Source organism: Schistocerca piceifrons, chromosome 2 (genome assembly GCF_021461385.2).
Source record: "Schistocerca piceifrons isolate TAMUIC-IGC-003096 chromosome 2, iqSchPice1.1, whole genome shotgun sequence".
In the NCBI taxonomy this organism is placed as follows: domain Eukaryota; kingdom Metazoa; phylum Arthropoda; class Insecta; order Orthoptera; family Acrididae; genus Schistocerca; species Schistocerca piceifrons.
This window is the reverse complement of record NC_060139.1, coordinates 514757949-514773902: the sequence shown is the minus strand read 5'-3', so window position 1 is coordinate 514773902 and position 15954 is coordinate 514757949. Positions and strand designations below refer to the sequence as shown.

Here is a 15954-nt window from a genome sequence, read left to right as displayed (position 1 = left end):
AGAAATTGTGACCAATGTAGTTTTTGCGAGTGACAGTTAAGTTTGCTCGTAGATATGTAATATAGGACCGTTTTCCTATTGGATTCCTCTTTATACAGAAATTGACGAGGAATAGTGGTAGCAGACTTTTATTTTCTCGCTTCATCGGTTCGTGTTCCGTGATAGAAAACCATAACTATTATGCTTGGCACTGTGCCATTAACCCCGTTTTCCCACAGAACATTGTTTGCGTTTGCACTAAGCGGAAATCGTGGATGTAAATCGTTGTAGTTAGCCTTCTGACTGAAATTGCCTTCGATTACAGCTGGCTCTTTAAGAGTCAGAGCTGGAACCAGCAGGAGAAACTTGTCGAAAGAGTTCAACACGGCTTGTAATTCCGGCATTTAATTCACTTTAATCAGTTTTTGTTTCAGGAGCTGTAATCCGTTTTTAATAAAGGGGACGGAAGTTTTCGCGCGAACTTCAACTACTTTGCTCTCTTTCCGTTTCGTTCTTTCAACATTGGATATCTCTTTTCTTTTCGCCTTAGCAGACGAATCACGACGGGCCACGAAATAACACTTCACTGTGCAACTTTTCGTGCTGCCCTAGGACACCTTTAGAGTCTTTCTGAAGCAGCGCTGTTAGGTTCTCAATATTCGAGAAAACTGCATCTTACAAATTATCCCCTTTAATTGTTTAAATGGCAGCAGTACGGAAGTATCTTGTACCATGGTTCTGAAAAATAAGAACTTCTAACATTATCGTTAGTACCGAGTGAAGTGGCGCAATGGTTAAGACAATGAACGTACTTGTATATGCGAGAACAATGGATTCAAACCATGCTCCCGTACTAAAAAATATTTTGTGTCTGACGTAAATTGTTACAGTTTTTATGGTCCGAATGGTCTGAGGCAGTTTTCCACACTAGTCTATTTTGTGCAAATCTCTTAATCTCTGCACAATTACTACCACACACATCCATTTGAATCTGCATTCTGTAGTTAAAATCTGTCTAATGAAAGTCAGTGCCCGATTTCACACCATACTCTAAACTTTCTCTCTTTTCTGATTATTGTTATGAAAGGAAGTTTCATTTCTGAGAAAATATGTAGAGTTTTAACATGTCACAATAAACAAATTTTCTTTGTATCGATAGCTACCGTTTGCACACTACCATGAGGCTGTATAAGTAATTAGCTCTCAGCAACATGTGCACCAATGGGAATTCAGTTTTTCAATTATATCCTAGATAATGGAATACAAAATTACAAATATTTTAAAAACTTTCTAGGCAACTTTTAAAAATTTTGGGAATTCTGGTATGTGTTGTCTCAGTCACTTTTTTAACATTACAAAAAATTTTACACAGTGATTACCAGTTTCGGTAGCTTAACTATCGTTGCCACTGATACCCGTAACAAGTTACTATTAACATTACGGTAAAATAAATGCAACTAGCAGTGTACAGCACGTCTGTATCGCCCAGAACACTAAAATTTTAAAATCTCCATGCAAAATCTGAATTTAAAAAAATTACAATACTGATAGTCTCTATGTTTCAATTGCTACCAAAAATAACGTGGTACCCTCAATTAATTACCCTTCCTTCTAAATAAATAGTATCTTACTCGTTGGTCCGTACTTAATTTATTTTTTTGCCCTTTTGTTCGTTTCAGGCTGAATATAACACATTTTACCTGAAGGTTTAAAATGAGAATGTTATGGACGATGTAACGGCGTTTTACCCTGCTACTTACATTTATAATACTGCTTGTGATATGATAATTCCATGCAGATTTCTTAAACGTAAGCCAATAGCAACTCCTACATAACTTATTCTTCTGGTTTGTCTGTTCTCACTACTGCGTGAAATGGGCAGGGAAAGGGGAGAAGAGGAGATGGACAAAGAAAGGCAAGAGGAGCAGTTTGACAGGGGGATGAAGAGATGGGCATAGAAAAGACATGACATAGAGAGAAGAGGGCAGAGGAGACGAACCGTGAGTGGTGGACGGAGTAGACAGACAGGTAGAGGGGGGAGGGGGAGATCGATAGAGGAGGGGAGAGAATAAATGTGAGTGGGAGGAGGAGATGGAATTAGAAGTGGGGAGGAGAAAATGGAACGAGGTGAAGGAGCAGACTGACATGACAGAGTGTGTGTGTGTGGAGGGGGGGGGGAAGCTGATGGACAGAGGGAAGGTAGGGTGAGATGGGTGGAGTTAGGGGCAAGAGGAGATGGAGAGTGGGAGGTGGACAGATAGAGGAGGAGGAGGTGAATTAATAGGAGATTGGAATAAATGCATACCCTTGCAAGGCCAGGTACTCAGCTAGTACCGTGAAACAGAACTGTGTGCATCTCTGTTTTGGTAATAAGTTGTGACTTCCGTATATCAATTTGGATATTTTTGCCACATTAACAGTGTGTACTAAGTACACTGTTAACAAAATGTGTTTCGACAAGTTATTTTACTGTAATTTTGGATGAAAAATCGATCATTTACTGCTTTAATGTAATCTCCATGGTGCTGAACATAACTAATATTTATAGAAATGAAGGGGAAGGGAGTTTGGTAACACACTATTACTTTTCGTAGGCTTTGTTAGTTACGGAGGAACGTGAATTTCACGCTGACAGCAAATTACTACGAGGGACATCAGAGAAGCTACGATCGTTCATTATGTGTCTGCTTAATTGACTGTGGTAAGACCTACGTTGAAATATCTCGAATACGCACTTAGTCCTGCAAACTGTCAACAAGCAAGTAAGGTGAATCCTTAACCGCTAATATACTCACAACCATTAAAGTAACTTTTCATCAGAAACAATTGGGGGGGGGGGGGCTGTATGAAAAGGTCTGTATTTAAAATGAGAAAAGATAAATAACATTTAGTTAATAGCAGAAAGAATAGAAGTTATGTGCCTTTGTACGTTTTTTAGTAAGCCAAAGATAATAAATCAGTGCTAGTGCTCGTTTGTAACTAGCTCTATAGCTCTCGGTTTGGTGTCAGGCACTACACGTTGTTAGTCATGCATCCTCTCTTGCCTTTACTTTAACTGTTGCCGCAGGTAAAAATCCTACCCTTACACTTGCAAATTGTACTGAATAGATTTGGTATTGCTAAATCTTTGTTAGTAATGACAAATACTTGGTATCTACATGTCTTCAAAATGGTGTCGGCCGCTATATTGTCTTCGCAGCATCCAGTAATTAGCATTTTTGATGAAATTGCCATCTTAAAATAACGGTTCACCGACTGAAAATGGCCTTATTACCTTGACATCTTGGCATTCAGTTTTCTATTAAACACACCAGCAAAACAATTGGTAATAGAAAATATTACTGATGGCCAACAGTTAAAACTAAACGAGTAGTTTAAAAAGAAAAAAAAGCAGATGAATATAAATGTACGAAAAAGTGAAAGAGTTCTTAAAACGGCAGTTAACATGCGTTTAAATAAAATGAATCATAGACTTTCCACACCGAAACTGTTCAAAATTTAGGGTTGCTCAGTGAGTAGTGCAGAGATGTATGCCGAGATTAACTTGTGAATGTAAAATAACTCGTTCTTCATTACTATGACCTAGCGTGCAAAGTGCTCCATAGAAACTAGCTAACTAGCAGGCAGAGAGAGAGAGAGAGAGAGAGAGAGAGAGAGAGAGGAAATCAACCGACGAAGTCTTTTGTTGGATTCAGCGTAATTAAAAAAAATTAAATAAATTAATAAAATGTGACGACCGTCCAGTGAATATAAAGTATCGTGTCTGGACATGCCCATGTAATGTAGGATTACCCTCTCGTTATCACTAGAACCGCCAATATAATACGAGGCGGTGAATATTGTTCCGCCAGTAAAGCAGCAGTAACAAAGGAATGGTTGACTTAGAAGAAGTCACTGACTTTCGAAAGTGGACAAGTCATCGGATGTCACCTGAGTAACAGATCCATCAGGGACGTTTCAATCCTTCTAAATCTGCCCAAGGCGGCTGTTGGTGACGTGGTTGTGAAGTGGAAACCCGAAGGAAGGTCTCATGTACTGAGTGACAGTGACCGTCGAGCACTGCGGTAGCTATTAATAGAAAATTGCATGAAATCAGCGGAAGGCATCATTCGTGAGTTGCACTGTGCTACCAGCTGTCCAGCCAGCACAGTGGCTTTCCGTACGGAGTTAAAAATAATCGTACAATAGTCCAGCAGCTCCTTGAAAAGTACACATTTCTGTAGTCAGTTCTCAGTGACTCTTGAAGAGGTGTAAAGAATGACGCCACTGGACACTGGATGACTGGAAACGAGTAATTACGAGTGATGAACCACGTTATATCCTGTGCAAGTCCGATGGAAGGGTTTGGGTTTAACGAACCCTGGGGAACATCACCTGTGTTCACGTGTAGTGCTAACAGTGATATACACAGGACGTGTTGTTATGGTGTAGGTTCTCTTGTGGTTATTGTGTGATTCGCTTATTCCGCTTAAGGAAACGCTAAATGCGGAAGGATACGAATGTATTTTATAAAGTTCGTTACTATGTGCAGTAGAGGAACATTTGGAACACGATGACTGTAGTATGACAACGTACCGTGTCATACTCGTAAAGCAGCATCTTTGCCCCAATGATTTGTGTATAATAACATTCCTGAAATGGACTAGCCGGCCGAGAGTCCCGAATGAACCCTATGGAACACCTCTGGCATGCGTTAGAACGTCGACATCACTCTGGACCTCAGCGTCCTACATCGCTATCTTCTCTGGTTTTGACTCTTAAGGAAGTATGGGCTGAAATTCCTCCCCAGACATTTGGAAATACCATTGAAAATGTCTCCACAGAGATCGTGTCGTGCTAAACGTAAAGGGTAGACATCCATTAATAACTGTCAGGATACTTTTGATGAGGTAGTGTACATGTTCGTAGATCACACTAGAAAACATGCAAGAGTAGCATGTGTGTTAATCGTTGAAAGCATAATGGATGGAAAGGTCTCGAAGAGATTTTTGTCCAGCAGTGGATGCTGCTTGTTGTGACGATTAGGATGACGATGATGGTCTAATAAATTTTAATATTACAAAATAGGGACAGTAGATAATACTTTTTTTCTAACATTAGCAGTCAGGAGTAAATGATAACGGCTGAGTTTTGTTTTTATCCATTACAAAATTTGATTTTATCTCCGCCTTTCTAAATAGGTAATTGTATTCCTCTCCAGAAAAAGGTAGGAATCACTGATTTAACTAAATCACTATATGCCTAAATCTTCAGCACAGCATCCGAAGCTATTCCTGGTATTACAGGTCCATAAACCAGTACGCCAAATCCCTCACGCTGATGAGCAGAGGTTTTTCCAGAGCTGCCAGAGGCGTCCCTGTAGCCGCCTTTCCGCCCGACTCGCTGCCTTTGTTCGCAGCTTTGCTGCCGGCGTTGTCGCGCCCCTGCATCCCCCCCTGCGGACTCACCTGCAGCACGTAGTGCACGTTCTCCTCAGAGAGCGCGTTGCCCGCTATGTCCAGCTCCCTGAGGGACTGCGTCAGCGGCACGAACGACGCGGGCTCCAGACGGTCCAGCTTGTTCCAGCCCAAGTCAAGGCTCCTGAAACACGCAGCACACAATATGCCGAGGACCTAATGGTGATTGCAGTGAGCTGCTTCTCAGCAGTGGCTCATACCAGTACTGATTACACATTTGAAAAAGTTCATGACCACAACTGATGAAATCTCAGGAATCTGAAATAAATCATAGTTTTTTTTGTTTTTTTTTGTTTTTTTTTTTTTTAGAATACACCACCACCCGACAGTATATTTTTGTATATTTCTCTGTCTACAGTGTAGTTTCCGGCTTTCGCGCCATTATCGAACACAATGTTCTTAGACCATTAACGTCATTTTGCTGTGTACTGTGCCGGATGACAATACACACTTCACATTGGCTTAACATGATATAAATGGTCAAATTAACGTTCTGTAGGGATGCAGCACATCATCGTACAAGCACATGATGTCTGGGGAAGTCAGCCCAAAGTAGATAAAAACAAGACTCAAGAACATAGTCTTGCGTTTACGTGCTTTATGCTGACTTTCCCAGACATGTTGCTCTTATTCGATAATGTGCTACATTCCTACACGACGTTAATTTGACCATTTATATTAGGTTAAGCAAATTCGTTGACGTTGTAACCTCCCCACCGCAATTTTTTAAAGGATATATGACAATACTTAATAGAAATGGGAGCCAAGTGTAATGTCCCCACAATAATTTTTGAAAACGTATGGGCAATATTATTTAAGAATGCTAATTGACACTGCTCTAAGCGTAACCTGCCCACAATGAAATGTACTGACAATGGCAACAAAAATGTGAAATACGCAATCTGACTCGAATGTAAATCCTTCAAAAAAATTAAAGTCCATTCAGTGATAAGAAAATTCAATTAAACCGAAATATCGGTCTTTGGCCCTGTGTAAAACAATCAGAATTAAAGTCTTACCTCAGAATAAATGGATGTCACATATCTGCTCTTGTTGTTGCGCACCGCTTGGAGGAACTGCATTGCAAATAATAATATTCTCTTTTTTTGTGATTTTAGTGAAATTTTTCTTCAAAAGAAGTGGAATGAAATGGGAAGTGCAACGAAATCTTTAGTTCAAAAAAAATTAAAATTTTGAAAAATGCTTTTGAAATAAAAATTATTATTGTGGAACTTGTTGGAGAATAATTACAATAAATAAATTTTTTACATTATCTAATGATCATATTAATTAATAGTATACCTTATTCCTCATCTTGACCAGTGTTGCCGACCGCCTACATCACACAACCGCACTGGGCTGCTACTACTGACCGACCGCTCTGCATGACGACTACAGACTGAGTACTGCTCTCAACTAGACAGAGCTACAGACTCGCAACGACTGAACTGACAGACTCGCAACGACAGACTCGCAACGACAGACTAACTGCTACTGACTGCTCGCAACACTCGCGCGGTCAAGCGCATACTCTCTGGTCACAGATGCTACAATGCCTCGCCATCGCTGCTATGTTACATACGTGTTTCAACGTGTGTATTATCATCCTGCACAGTACACAGCAATATGACGTTAATGGTCTAAGACCATTGTACTCGATAATGGCGTGAAAGCTGAAATCTAGATTGTACACAGGAAATACACAAAAATCTACAGTCAGAAGGCGGTGCATCCTTTCAAAAAATACTGCATGACTGTGGCTCAGCACCATCGAAACAAAAATCTTAGATAATTTGTAGCCTCCCAAGGGGCAACAAGAAGGATTATTTTAACAGTAATATTTACATCTTCTGAGCTCTGCAGCCTCGGTAATGTTAAAGTACTTATATTGAATAGAACTGGGGAGAAGAGAAGTTTGTGGCACAACTTGACAAGAAGAAGGGACCGGTTGGTAGGACATGTTCTGAGGCATCAAGGGATCACAAATTTAGCATTGGAGGGCAGCGTGGAGGGTAAAAATCGTAGAGGGAGACCAAGAGATGAGTACACTAAGCAGATTCAGAAGGATGTAGGTTGCAGTAAGTACTGGGAGATGAAGATGCTTGCACAGGATAGAGTAGCATGGAGAACTGCATCAAACCAGTCTCAGGACTGAAGACAAAAACAACAACAGTTTCCACCCGTCTACTATTCTTCAAAATACATACTTTATTAAGTCATACTAGCTAGTGACGAACCAGGCAAGAGGATATAAAAAGAAGATTTTCATAGTAAAGACGATACCTCTGGCCAAAATAAGCCCACCAGTATCAACCAATGGCCTTAATTCGAACAAAAAAATTCTGTTAATGTTCATCTGGAGCTTAGCATTGTAAGGCAGCGAATCATGGACAGTGGGAAAACTGGAACAGCACATCATCGAAACATTTTAGATGTGGTGCCGTAGAGGGACTGATCAGGTAAGGGATGAGACGTTTTCTTGAAAATTGGCGAAGGAACGAACACTGACAAAAGAAAGTGGTTAGAATACAAAAGTTTATTTAAGTGGCATCCGCAAACGAAAAACTTAATGTTGAATAAAAACACCACTGCATCTGTATGGTTACTTTACTTCAAAAGCACTACCGGTTTCGTAAGGGTAGATACATAATCAGGTGATAATTACAACACGATGCTGTTGCACATTTGATATTAAACTTTTCCTTAAATTCCTAGAATTTCACTACATTTTAAAAATAAAGTTGTGCCCCACTATAAAGAAATGTAGAAGGACGGCCATGTTACAGTGAATCAGACACGTGGTGTACGAAGCAGCGCCGCGACTCAGTGGGATGCAACATGATTTATAGAATGCAGTAAAATTCTAGGAATCGGGAGAAAAGTTTAACATCAAAAGTACTCCACGAAACCAGTCGTGATTTTGAAATAATGTAACCATACACCTGAAGCGGTGTTTTTATTCAAAATAAGTGATTTGAGTTACAATTCTCTGTGATAGGTAGAACGGTCGCTATGGTGTATTAATTTGTTCATGGTTTGTGATGTTACCATCCCTGGTAGTGTATACAAGGGCCGTGAACACCATCATACGTTTTCTGGTGACTGTGACGGACACGGAGATGTCGCAGCGTTGTCAATATCTGACAAAGTATGAAAGGGGTTTTCATATTGGTCCCCATTTGGCCGGCTGGTCGAATCAAGCTGTACTCAGATTTTTGGGGCATTAGGACGTCAGAGTGACTGGATGTTGGACTGTGTGGGAAGATGAGCCCTCATCTTCCCATCTTCGTCAAGGTTCCAGTGGAGCATATCCGAACACCGCTAGGGAAGATAGCTGTATTGTCCACTAAGTACTTCGTAAACCATTCACATCTATGTCTGCCATCCGAGAACAAATAATGGACTTCCTGCATCAGTCTGTGTTTTCCCGCAACATTGGTCGTAGTCTAGCAACAGCTGGACTAGAGGATTACCGTCCTAGGTGTAAGCTGCTGCGAACGCCTCAACATAAACGGCTGAGTTTGGACCGGAGATTGTCCACACATGTCATATGTGTCTATGAACGGTATGCATGATTCTGAGGTACTTATGTGGTCAGCAAAATCCCCAGATCACTTCCCAGTGGAACACGTATGGGACCATCTCGAACGTGAGTTCCGTCCCAATGCCTGCATCCAGGATATTAGAAATAACAGACGTGGTCCAGGTGGGCGAGACAACAGCTTTGAGATTCCCTTCCCAACCGAACCAGCAGTTACGTGCAGGTTATATGGGGTACAACGGCATCCTGATAAGCGGCCTCACCCTGCACACATAATTGAAACACGTCTCAGGTTTGCGATAAGCAGAATAATGTGTCCTACTCTCCTAACTCGTGAAGTTTCGTTTCGTTTTGCCTTTGTCTTCTGGGTGCTTCACTTTTTTTGGTCAATGTAACTGAGGACTTTGTGTAAAAGTGCTGCTTTGAGAGGAAGGGGTTAGAGCAGGAGAGGAACTCATTAAAGGACGCATCAGAGAAGTCAGTAGGCCGATGATACAACACTAAACCTAGTTTCGAGTGCTGTTCATTCTAAAGGGACCATTAGATGTGAATAGATGATCCTTGTATGGTGTAAGAAACAGCACTGGCGTGCCACGCACGTTTAGGCAGAGCGTTAGGACACTTATACTACACATATACTACACATACCTACAACTGTTTGCAGCTCCATCATGGATATGTATTTTACAATAATAGTTCGGTGGAAATGATGTCGTTCTTTTGACAAAAGCTGTGTCATTTAAAATATAAGGTTGCTTTTTGGCAGGGTACTGCATAAAAATATACATTAAGCCTATCACACACACATTTAACTAAAGGGTATATTTCGTTTTAATGCGTGGAGTTTTGTTAATGGTCGATTAATACAAAGAAATTACGTTCAGCTGCACTGCATCGCTTTGTAGAACTTGTCAGAAGGATCCCTTAACATTTACTAAAGCGACTACCTCAAAATCGGTAATGTGAATACATGAAAATGAAATAAAACAGCATCCTAACGGTGTCTGCGTAATTATTATTCATTGTCTTCAAATTACTCGAAGACTTCGATAAATCTGAGATAAGAACAAAATATCAATAAAATCCTTCTGGCTGCTCTGGAGCTACATGTTATAAAGTAACACAACAGGTATTAAAAAAAACTACAATGTAAGTGCAATTTCAGCATCGAGTGGTACTGTTTTACCATCGCCGACACGAACTAGGCGACTTAGTGGCTTTACAAGTAGCCACATAAGCATCCTGTTATGTTACCTGTGTGGAGCTGGGAAGGGTGTAGATCCACTAGAACGTGTGTAGATCCATTAGAACGCACCAGTGCGGTCACGGTAGGAGGGATTTCGTGCTATAGTACTTACCTGAGGGTGGAGAGCCCATGGAACGCCTGAGCTGTGACCTTGGCGAGGCGGTTGCGCGCAAGCGACAGGTGTTCGAGGTCGTGCTGCTGCTGGAAGCTGTTCTCGAGCACGACCGGCAGCTGGTTGCCGTCGAGCAGCAGTGTGCGCAGGCGCCGCAGGTCGCTGAACTCGTCGGCCGCCACGTACTTGAACTCGTTGTCGCCCAGATCGAGCAGCGTCAGGTCGGGCAGCAGGCGGTACACCATGGTGTTCATGTTGGACAGCGCGCAGCCGCGGCAGCGCAGCACGCGCAGCCTCTGCACAGCACGGGAACACCGTCAAGCACGTCTAACACTACTTGTACATTTACCTCTGTAGGTTGTAAACGATGAACTCTTACGACGTCCACAATGGTGTATGGGGCGACGAAACGGACAATTTGACAGACCTATTAGACACGTGGTCTACCAAGCTGGGAAACAACTTCAAACACCATGCGCTAATAGGAGCGGGAGAGAGCTTGTTTGGAATATTTGTTGAATTACACAGCCGGAAAAAGAATGAGAACATCTGGAATGATGATGATTTCGATCCGACGACGGGTATGTTACCTTGGGGATAGTAGACGCACTAACGTTTAACGTTGTCCATCAACAAGTAATGTATTGGCATAGCTACCACAGCGCCATATGTGTTTACTATTTAACAGGGCATGCTCATAGCTAGAAGGCTCAGTGTGGTGCAAACGTGTGAAACAAGCAGGCACCCGTACCATCAAGACACACTCGTGCTTCCTATGGCCAAATGAGCGAGTTTGAAAGGTGTAAAATTGTAGCCTTCCGAGTGGCAGAAAGGTCCTTTCGGAGAGCTGCCATACGAGTTGAACGAGATCCGTCAGTTTTACAACGATGCTGCAGTCAGTGGTCACGTGAACATTCTCACGCCCGTGGACGAGGTTCTGGACATCCACACAGCACAGACGTCCGTCAGGATCGTCGTGTTGTAAGGGCAGCAGTGGCAGATCTTACAGCTATCAAAGCGTAGATAAGGGGGCTTAAGAGCCTTGAAGTGTCAACACGAACTGTTGCGAACCGTTTACAAGCAGAGGGACTACGGGAACGCACACCTCTGGCCCATCTCCCACTCACGCCACAACATCTACGTTCAAGGCTCGGCTGGTGCTGTCAGAGGATTACTTGGAAGATGGAATGGCGCGCCATGGTCTGTAACGAAGAAAGCAGACTCTGCCTGCACGCAAGTGATGGTCGACGTAGACCCAGTAAGCAAAAAAATGGTTCAAGTGGCTCTGAGCACTATGCGACTTAACTTCTCAGGTCATCAGTCGCCTGGAACTTAGAACTAATTAAACCTAACTAACCTAAGTACATCACACACATCCATGCCCGAGGCAGGATTCGAACCTGCGACCGTAGTGGTCGCTCGGTTCCAGACTGTAGCGCCTAGAACCGCACGGCCAGTCCGGCCGGCCCCAGTCAGCACTGTCTCGTAGAATGTTTTCGTCCAAGGCAGACTGTCCCCATGCCAAGCCTTATGGTCTGTTGTGTGATAAGTTACAACCCTCGTTCACCTTTCGTGTTTCTAGAGGGGAACCTAACCAGCGCTCGGTATGTACAGAATGTTGTTCCAACAGAATAATGCTCGTCTACACACTGCCCATGAAATTCAAAGCGCTCTGCAAGACGTGCAGCATCTTCTTTGTCCAGCACGATCTCTGGACTTGTCTGCAATCGTGGAAGTGTGGGGTGTGATGGGATAAGAAGCGACTCGTGCAAGTCGTCAACGAAGAAGTCGGTCAGCCGTTTCATAACGTATCCCAGGGCAGTATTCTCCATCTATACGATCGCCTGGATGCCAGAATCAGCGCTTGTATTGCTTCTCGTGTAGACTACACCACGTATTAATAAAGGGGTTTCAGAATGGGTACCACAGAAACGCTCTTACTTCTGATCTGTTAATCTGCTCAGTTTATGTACTTCATGTATTCATAAAGCTCGAGTGAACTGCAAACGTGTAGTAGGATGTACAAATATTTTTTTCCGGCAGTGTATTTATAATGTGGAAATAAATGAAAATTATTTGACATACAACAATGCTCTATGGTGTAAGACAAAATATTTTAGCAAAAGTAATGACTTTACGTATATCTAAAAAAAATGATGACCATTTTGTTAAAATAATAAACTCTTTCACAGCGCATAATATTTAGAAAAGCATCATTAAATGTATATTAATTCTTTGTGGTACCTTTTTTCAAACGACATTAAGCGTGAATTTTATGTAGTTGTACTACATCACCCAAATCCTAAAGAGCTCGTGATTTGTAGGGTGTTGGACCACCTTTGGAACGCAATTCAACCGCGATTCTGCCTTGCACGGATCTAATAAATCCATGGTAGGTTTTCGGCGGTATGTAGCTCCAGACGTCTGCTCACAGGTCAAACAATTCACGTAAATATGGGGCGGTGGTTCTTAGCCGTAGATTTGGCACCCGACACTATCCCAGGCGTCCTCCATCGGGTTCAGATCAGGCACATTCGTAGGCCAACACATAGACATGAATTCTCCTTATTGCTCCTCAAAACATCGTAAACAAATCTGGCCATGCGACATAGACAGTTATCCTGCTGGAAAATGCCGCCGCTGTGGGGAAAAAATCAGGCATGGAGGGATGCAGATGATCCACCACAATGTGTAAAAAATCAGCAGCTGCCACAAATTCCATGAAAGATCAAGTGAATGTCGTCCATTGTATAATAGTGGCCGGCCGTTGGTGGCCGAGCGGTTCTTGGCGCTACAGTCTGGAACCGTGCGACAGCTACGGTCGCGGGTTCGAATCCTGCCTCGGGCATGGATGTGTGTGATGTCCTTAGGATAGTTAGGTTTAAATAGTTCTAAGTTCTAGGAGACTGATGACCTCAGAAGTTGAGTCACACAGTGCTCAGAGCCATTTGAATCATAATAGTGCCCTCGCTGACCTATGTTCAAGAAGTGGTGCAAGTTTCTACCAGCTGTTCACTTGGATGATGGCTTATTCGTACACATCGACATTGTGTAACAAGACTCGCATTCATCCGAACAAGCTACACGTTCCCATTAATCCACGGACAAATCGGTATGATCTCTTGATCCCTATCAGGTAACACGTTTCTATTGTCCACGGTTCTATCTTGATAGTTCTATACCCACTGTTTTCGTAAACGAAGATGTCACTGAGTCACCATTTGAGTTTGTAGGAGCTGCCTGCTGCCGAGAGCGATGTCTAACATTTGCACTGAACGGTGTACTCCGAAAAATTTGTGCCTGCACCAGTACACTATCGTCAGATCTCACACAAGTCGTCATCTATCTTAGTTTGACGAGCAGGAAAGCCTTCGACTGTTGTACGTTGCAAGTATGAGCACAATTTATTGATTTCACAAAACACACAGAGGGTTAAATCGAGTACATGCAGGGGTGAACTGACACTAAGGAAATACAGTCAGTCGAATGAAGTCCATGAAAGTCTAGGGTCGTAGCCAGTTGTCGCCGTAATATAACATGTCGGTGTGCGACTGGTTCCACTAGCACGATCTCGGTAGAAGTGATCGACACCGTCTGAGAAGCTCCGTTAAACACAGCCAGCGATCACAGGGTCCGGTCACGTGGCGTGAGGTGTGGCTCAGGTGAGTGGTGTATGCCGGTGACGCCACTTGCTGTCAACTCGCGTCGATTGCGACGCCGTCTCGGGTCAGGGATACGAACGATGCTCAGGCTGCGATTGCTGCTATAATTTCGGACCGTTGCAGGAGTCGGTGATAGCCTTGACTTCCAAGCTCCTTGATGAGATGTCAACGCACTAAACCTTATCGCCTACTCATTGTTTCACCGTCCTTCAGTCACTTTCCATAGACGATCACAACAGAAGCAAGCTCACAGTCGACCAGTTTCACTGTTATCGACATGCTTGTTCCCGGACTCCGGACCATAACAATCTGTTCTTCGTCAAACTCGTGTATATCTGTGTAGCCTAGTGATTGTCAAAATTCGACCCACTGGTCGCATCCTGCCCGAATCCAGTTTTCGTGCCGTTCACATGTATTGGCATTATAATAATCGTCATCACAATGGTTCATCATTGTTCACTGCTGCTCGTATTTACAGCGTCACGCGTCCAACGCCCACAGGTGGCATTCAGTCCCGCAGTTGGAAACGGTCGTGTTCTGGCTCATCAGCGTACCTATCACTGTTCTGTAACCTCTCGTTATGTGTCCTACTCAGTGGCGAACACGCCCTTAGCTTTCATTTGTTTCATTTCTAACTGTCCTCAGCAACGACGACATCTGTGTCTGTGCATTTGACTCTGACAAAATCTCCGATCAAACGTCATTGGATATCGACGCATGACAATAGATTTTACCCTGCACGTTACACTTTCAGACGGTTATTTCTTGTCTCCTCTCCTGCAAGTGAAAAGTACGTCACGTAGAAAATTTTATACGAAAAGATGTTATTCTTGCCTTCTACCTTGAAATACTCAAGGGCACGTCATAATTCCTCAGACGCTTACGCGCAGAGCGTAAAAGTTTTCTTTTCCTATCGTTATATGCTAAGTGAAATAAAATAATTGAGACGTCGATGTTAAAATGTATGTAAGTCACAAAAGCCAGCTTTTATAGGAGAAACGATCAACTATTGTGGGCATCTTAGAAAGGAATTTGAGCTGTATAAATTCGTTGCAGACCATAGAGAACTCTTGTGATACGATCTAATGTGCCACTAACCTATTAAACGTTTCCCAGCACCACCAATATGGAGGAAGAGGTTGTATTTGGACAACTCCCTTATGTGAAACATATTACAGCAGGTCTACATTGGCCTATCACCTGCTCCATGTCCATAGAAGGTGTGTAGATGGCAGCTGAAGGCAGGATGTACTGTTGTCATAGGGGGGGGGGGGGGGGGGTTCTTGTTGCGCTAGTCCAGATGTTGGGGTTTGGTCGGTGCAGCATGCTTCGTATAAATTATAACACCGTTACGTCTGGAACTCACACGACTCATCGGCATGAGGCTGAATCCTGATGCTCGGCCATATCCTTTGGCGACATAGTTGAAGAAACAGTTAACTACGAGGTCACTTATTACAATATCACATAACATCGCTCGTATTCATTCTACCCGTCAGTTACTTGACGCTATCCATAGTTTGTACTCCTCATTCTAATAGAAAATTATTCACTCTGCAGTGCAATACACACTGCTTTGAAACTTCCTGGCAGTAACAGTGTGTGAGACCCGCAGTACTTTGCCTTCCATGAACAATGGTGTCACCGACATAGCTACGCAGATACGTCTCACAGCCCTCCCTTACAAGTTACGTCCAGGAGTGCTAGCCCCGTAACATATGCAGGAGAGCCTCTGAGATGTCTGAAACGTAGAAGAGAGAAATTGGCGGAAGTGTGTATGTGAGTTCGAGTTTTAAATCTTACTTGTATATCTTAGTAGGTAACAGGATTTCCCAAGTAAAATCAAGGTCCGATACTGCCCGATTATTGCCTTTTTATTGGAGAAGGACACAAATTTTTAGTTTGATGATTCTGTATTTCCAACAATATTACAGGGAGAGAAAATAAAACTGGTTCGG

At 42.8% G+C, this 15954-nt stretch overlaps 1 protein-coding gene across 1 annotated transcript in view; it reads right to left on the bottom strand.

Annotated features, from left to right (window-relative positions):
* The window catches only part of LOC124775532 (leucine-rich repeat-containing protein 15-like), a 94182-nt gene that overhangs the window by 19126 nt on the left and 59102 nt on the right, over positions 1-15954 (bottom strand). Inside the window, exons 4-5 of the mRNA XM_047250362.1 lie at positions 10335-10630; positions 5427-5559 (exon numbers count right to left, since the gene is read on the bottom strand). Coding sequence (XP_047106318.1) covers positions 5427-5559; positions 10335-10630 — 429 coding nt within the window. The remainder of the gene's footprint in view (positions 1-5426; positions 5560-10334; positions 10631-15954) is intronic.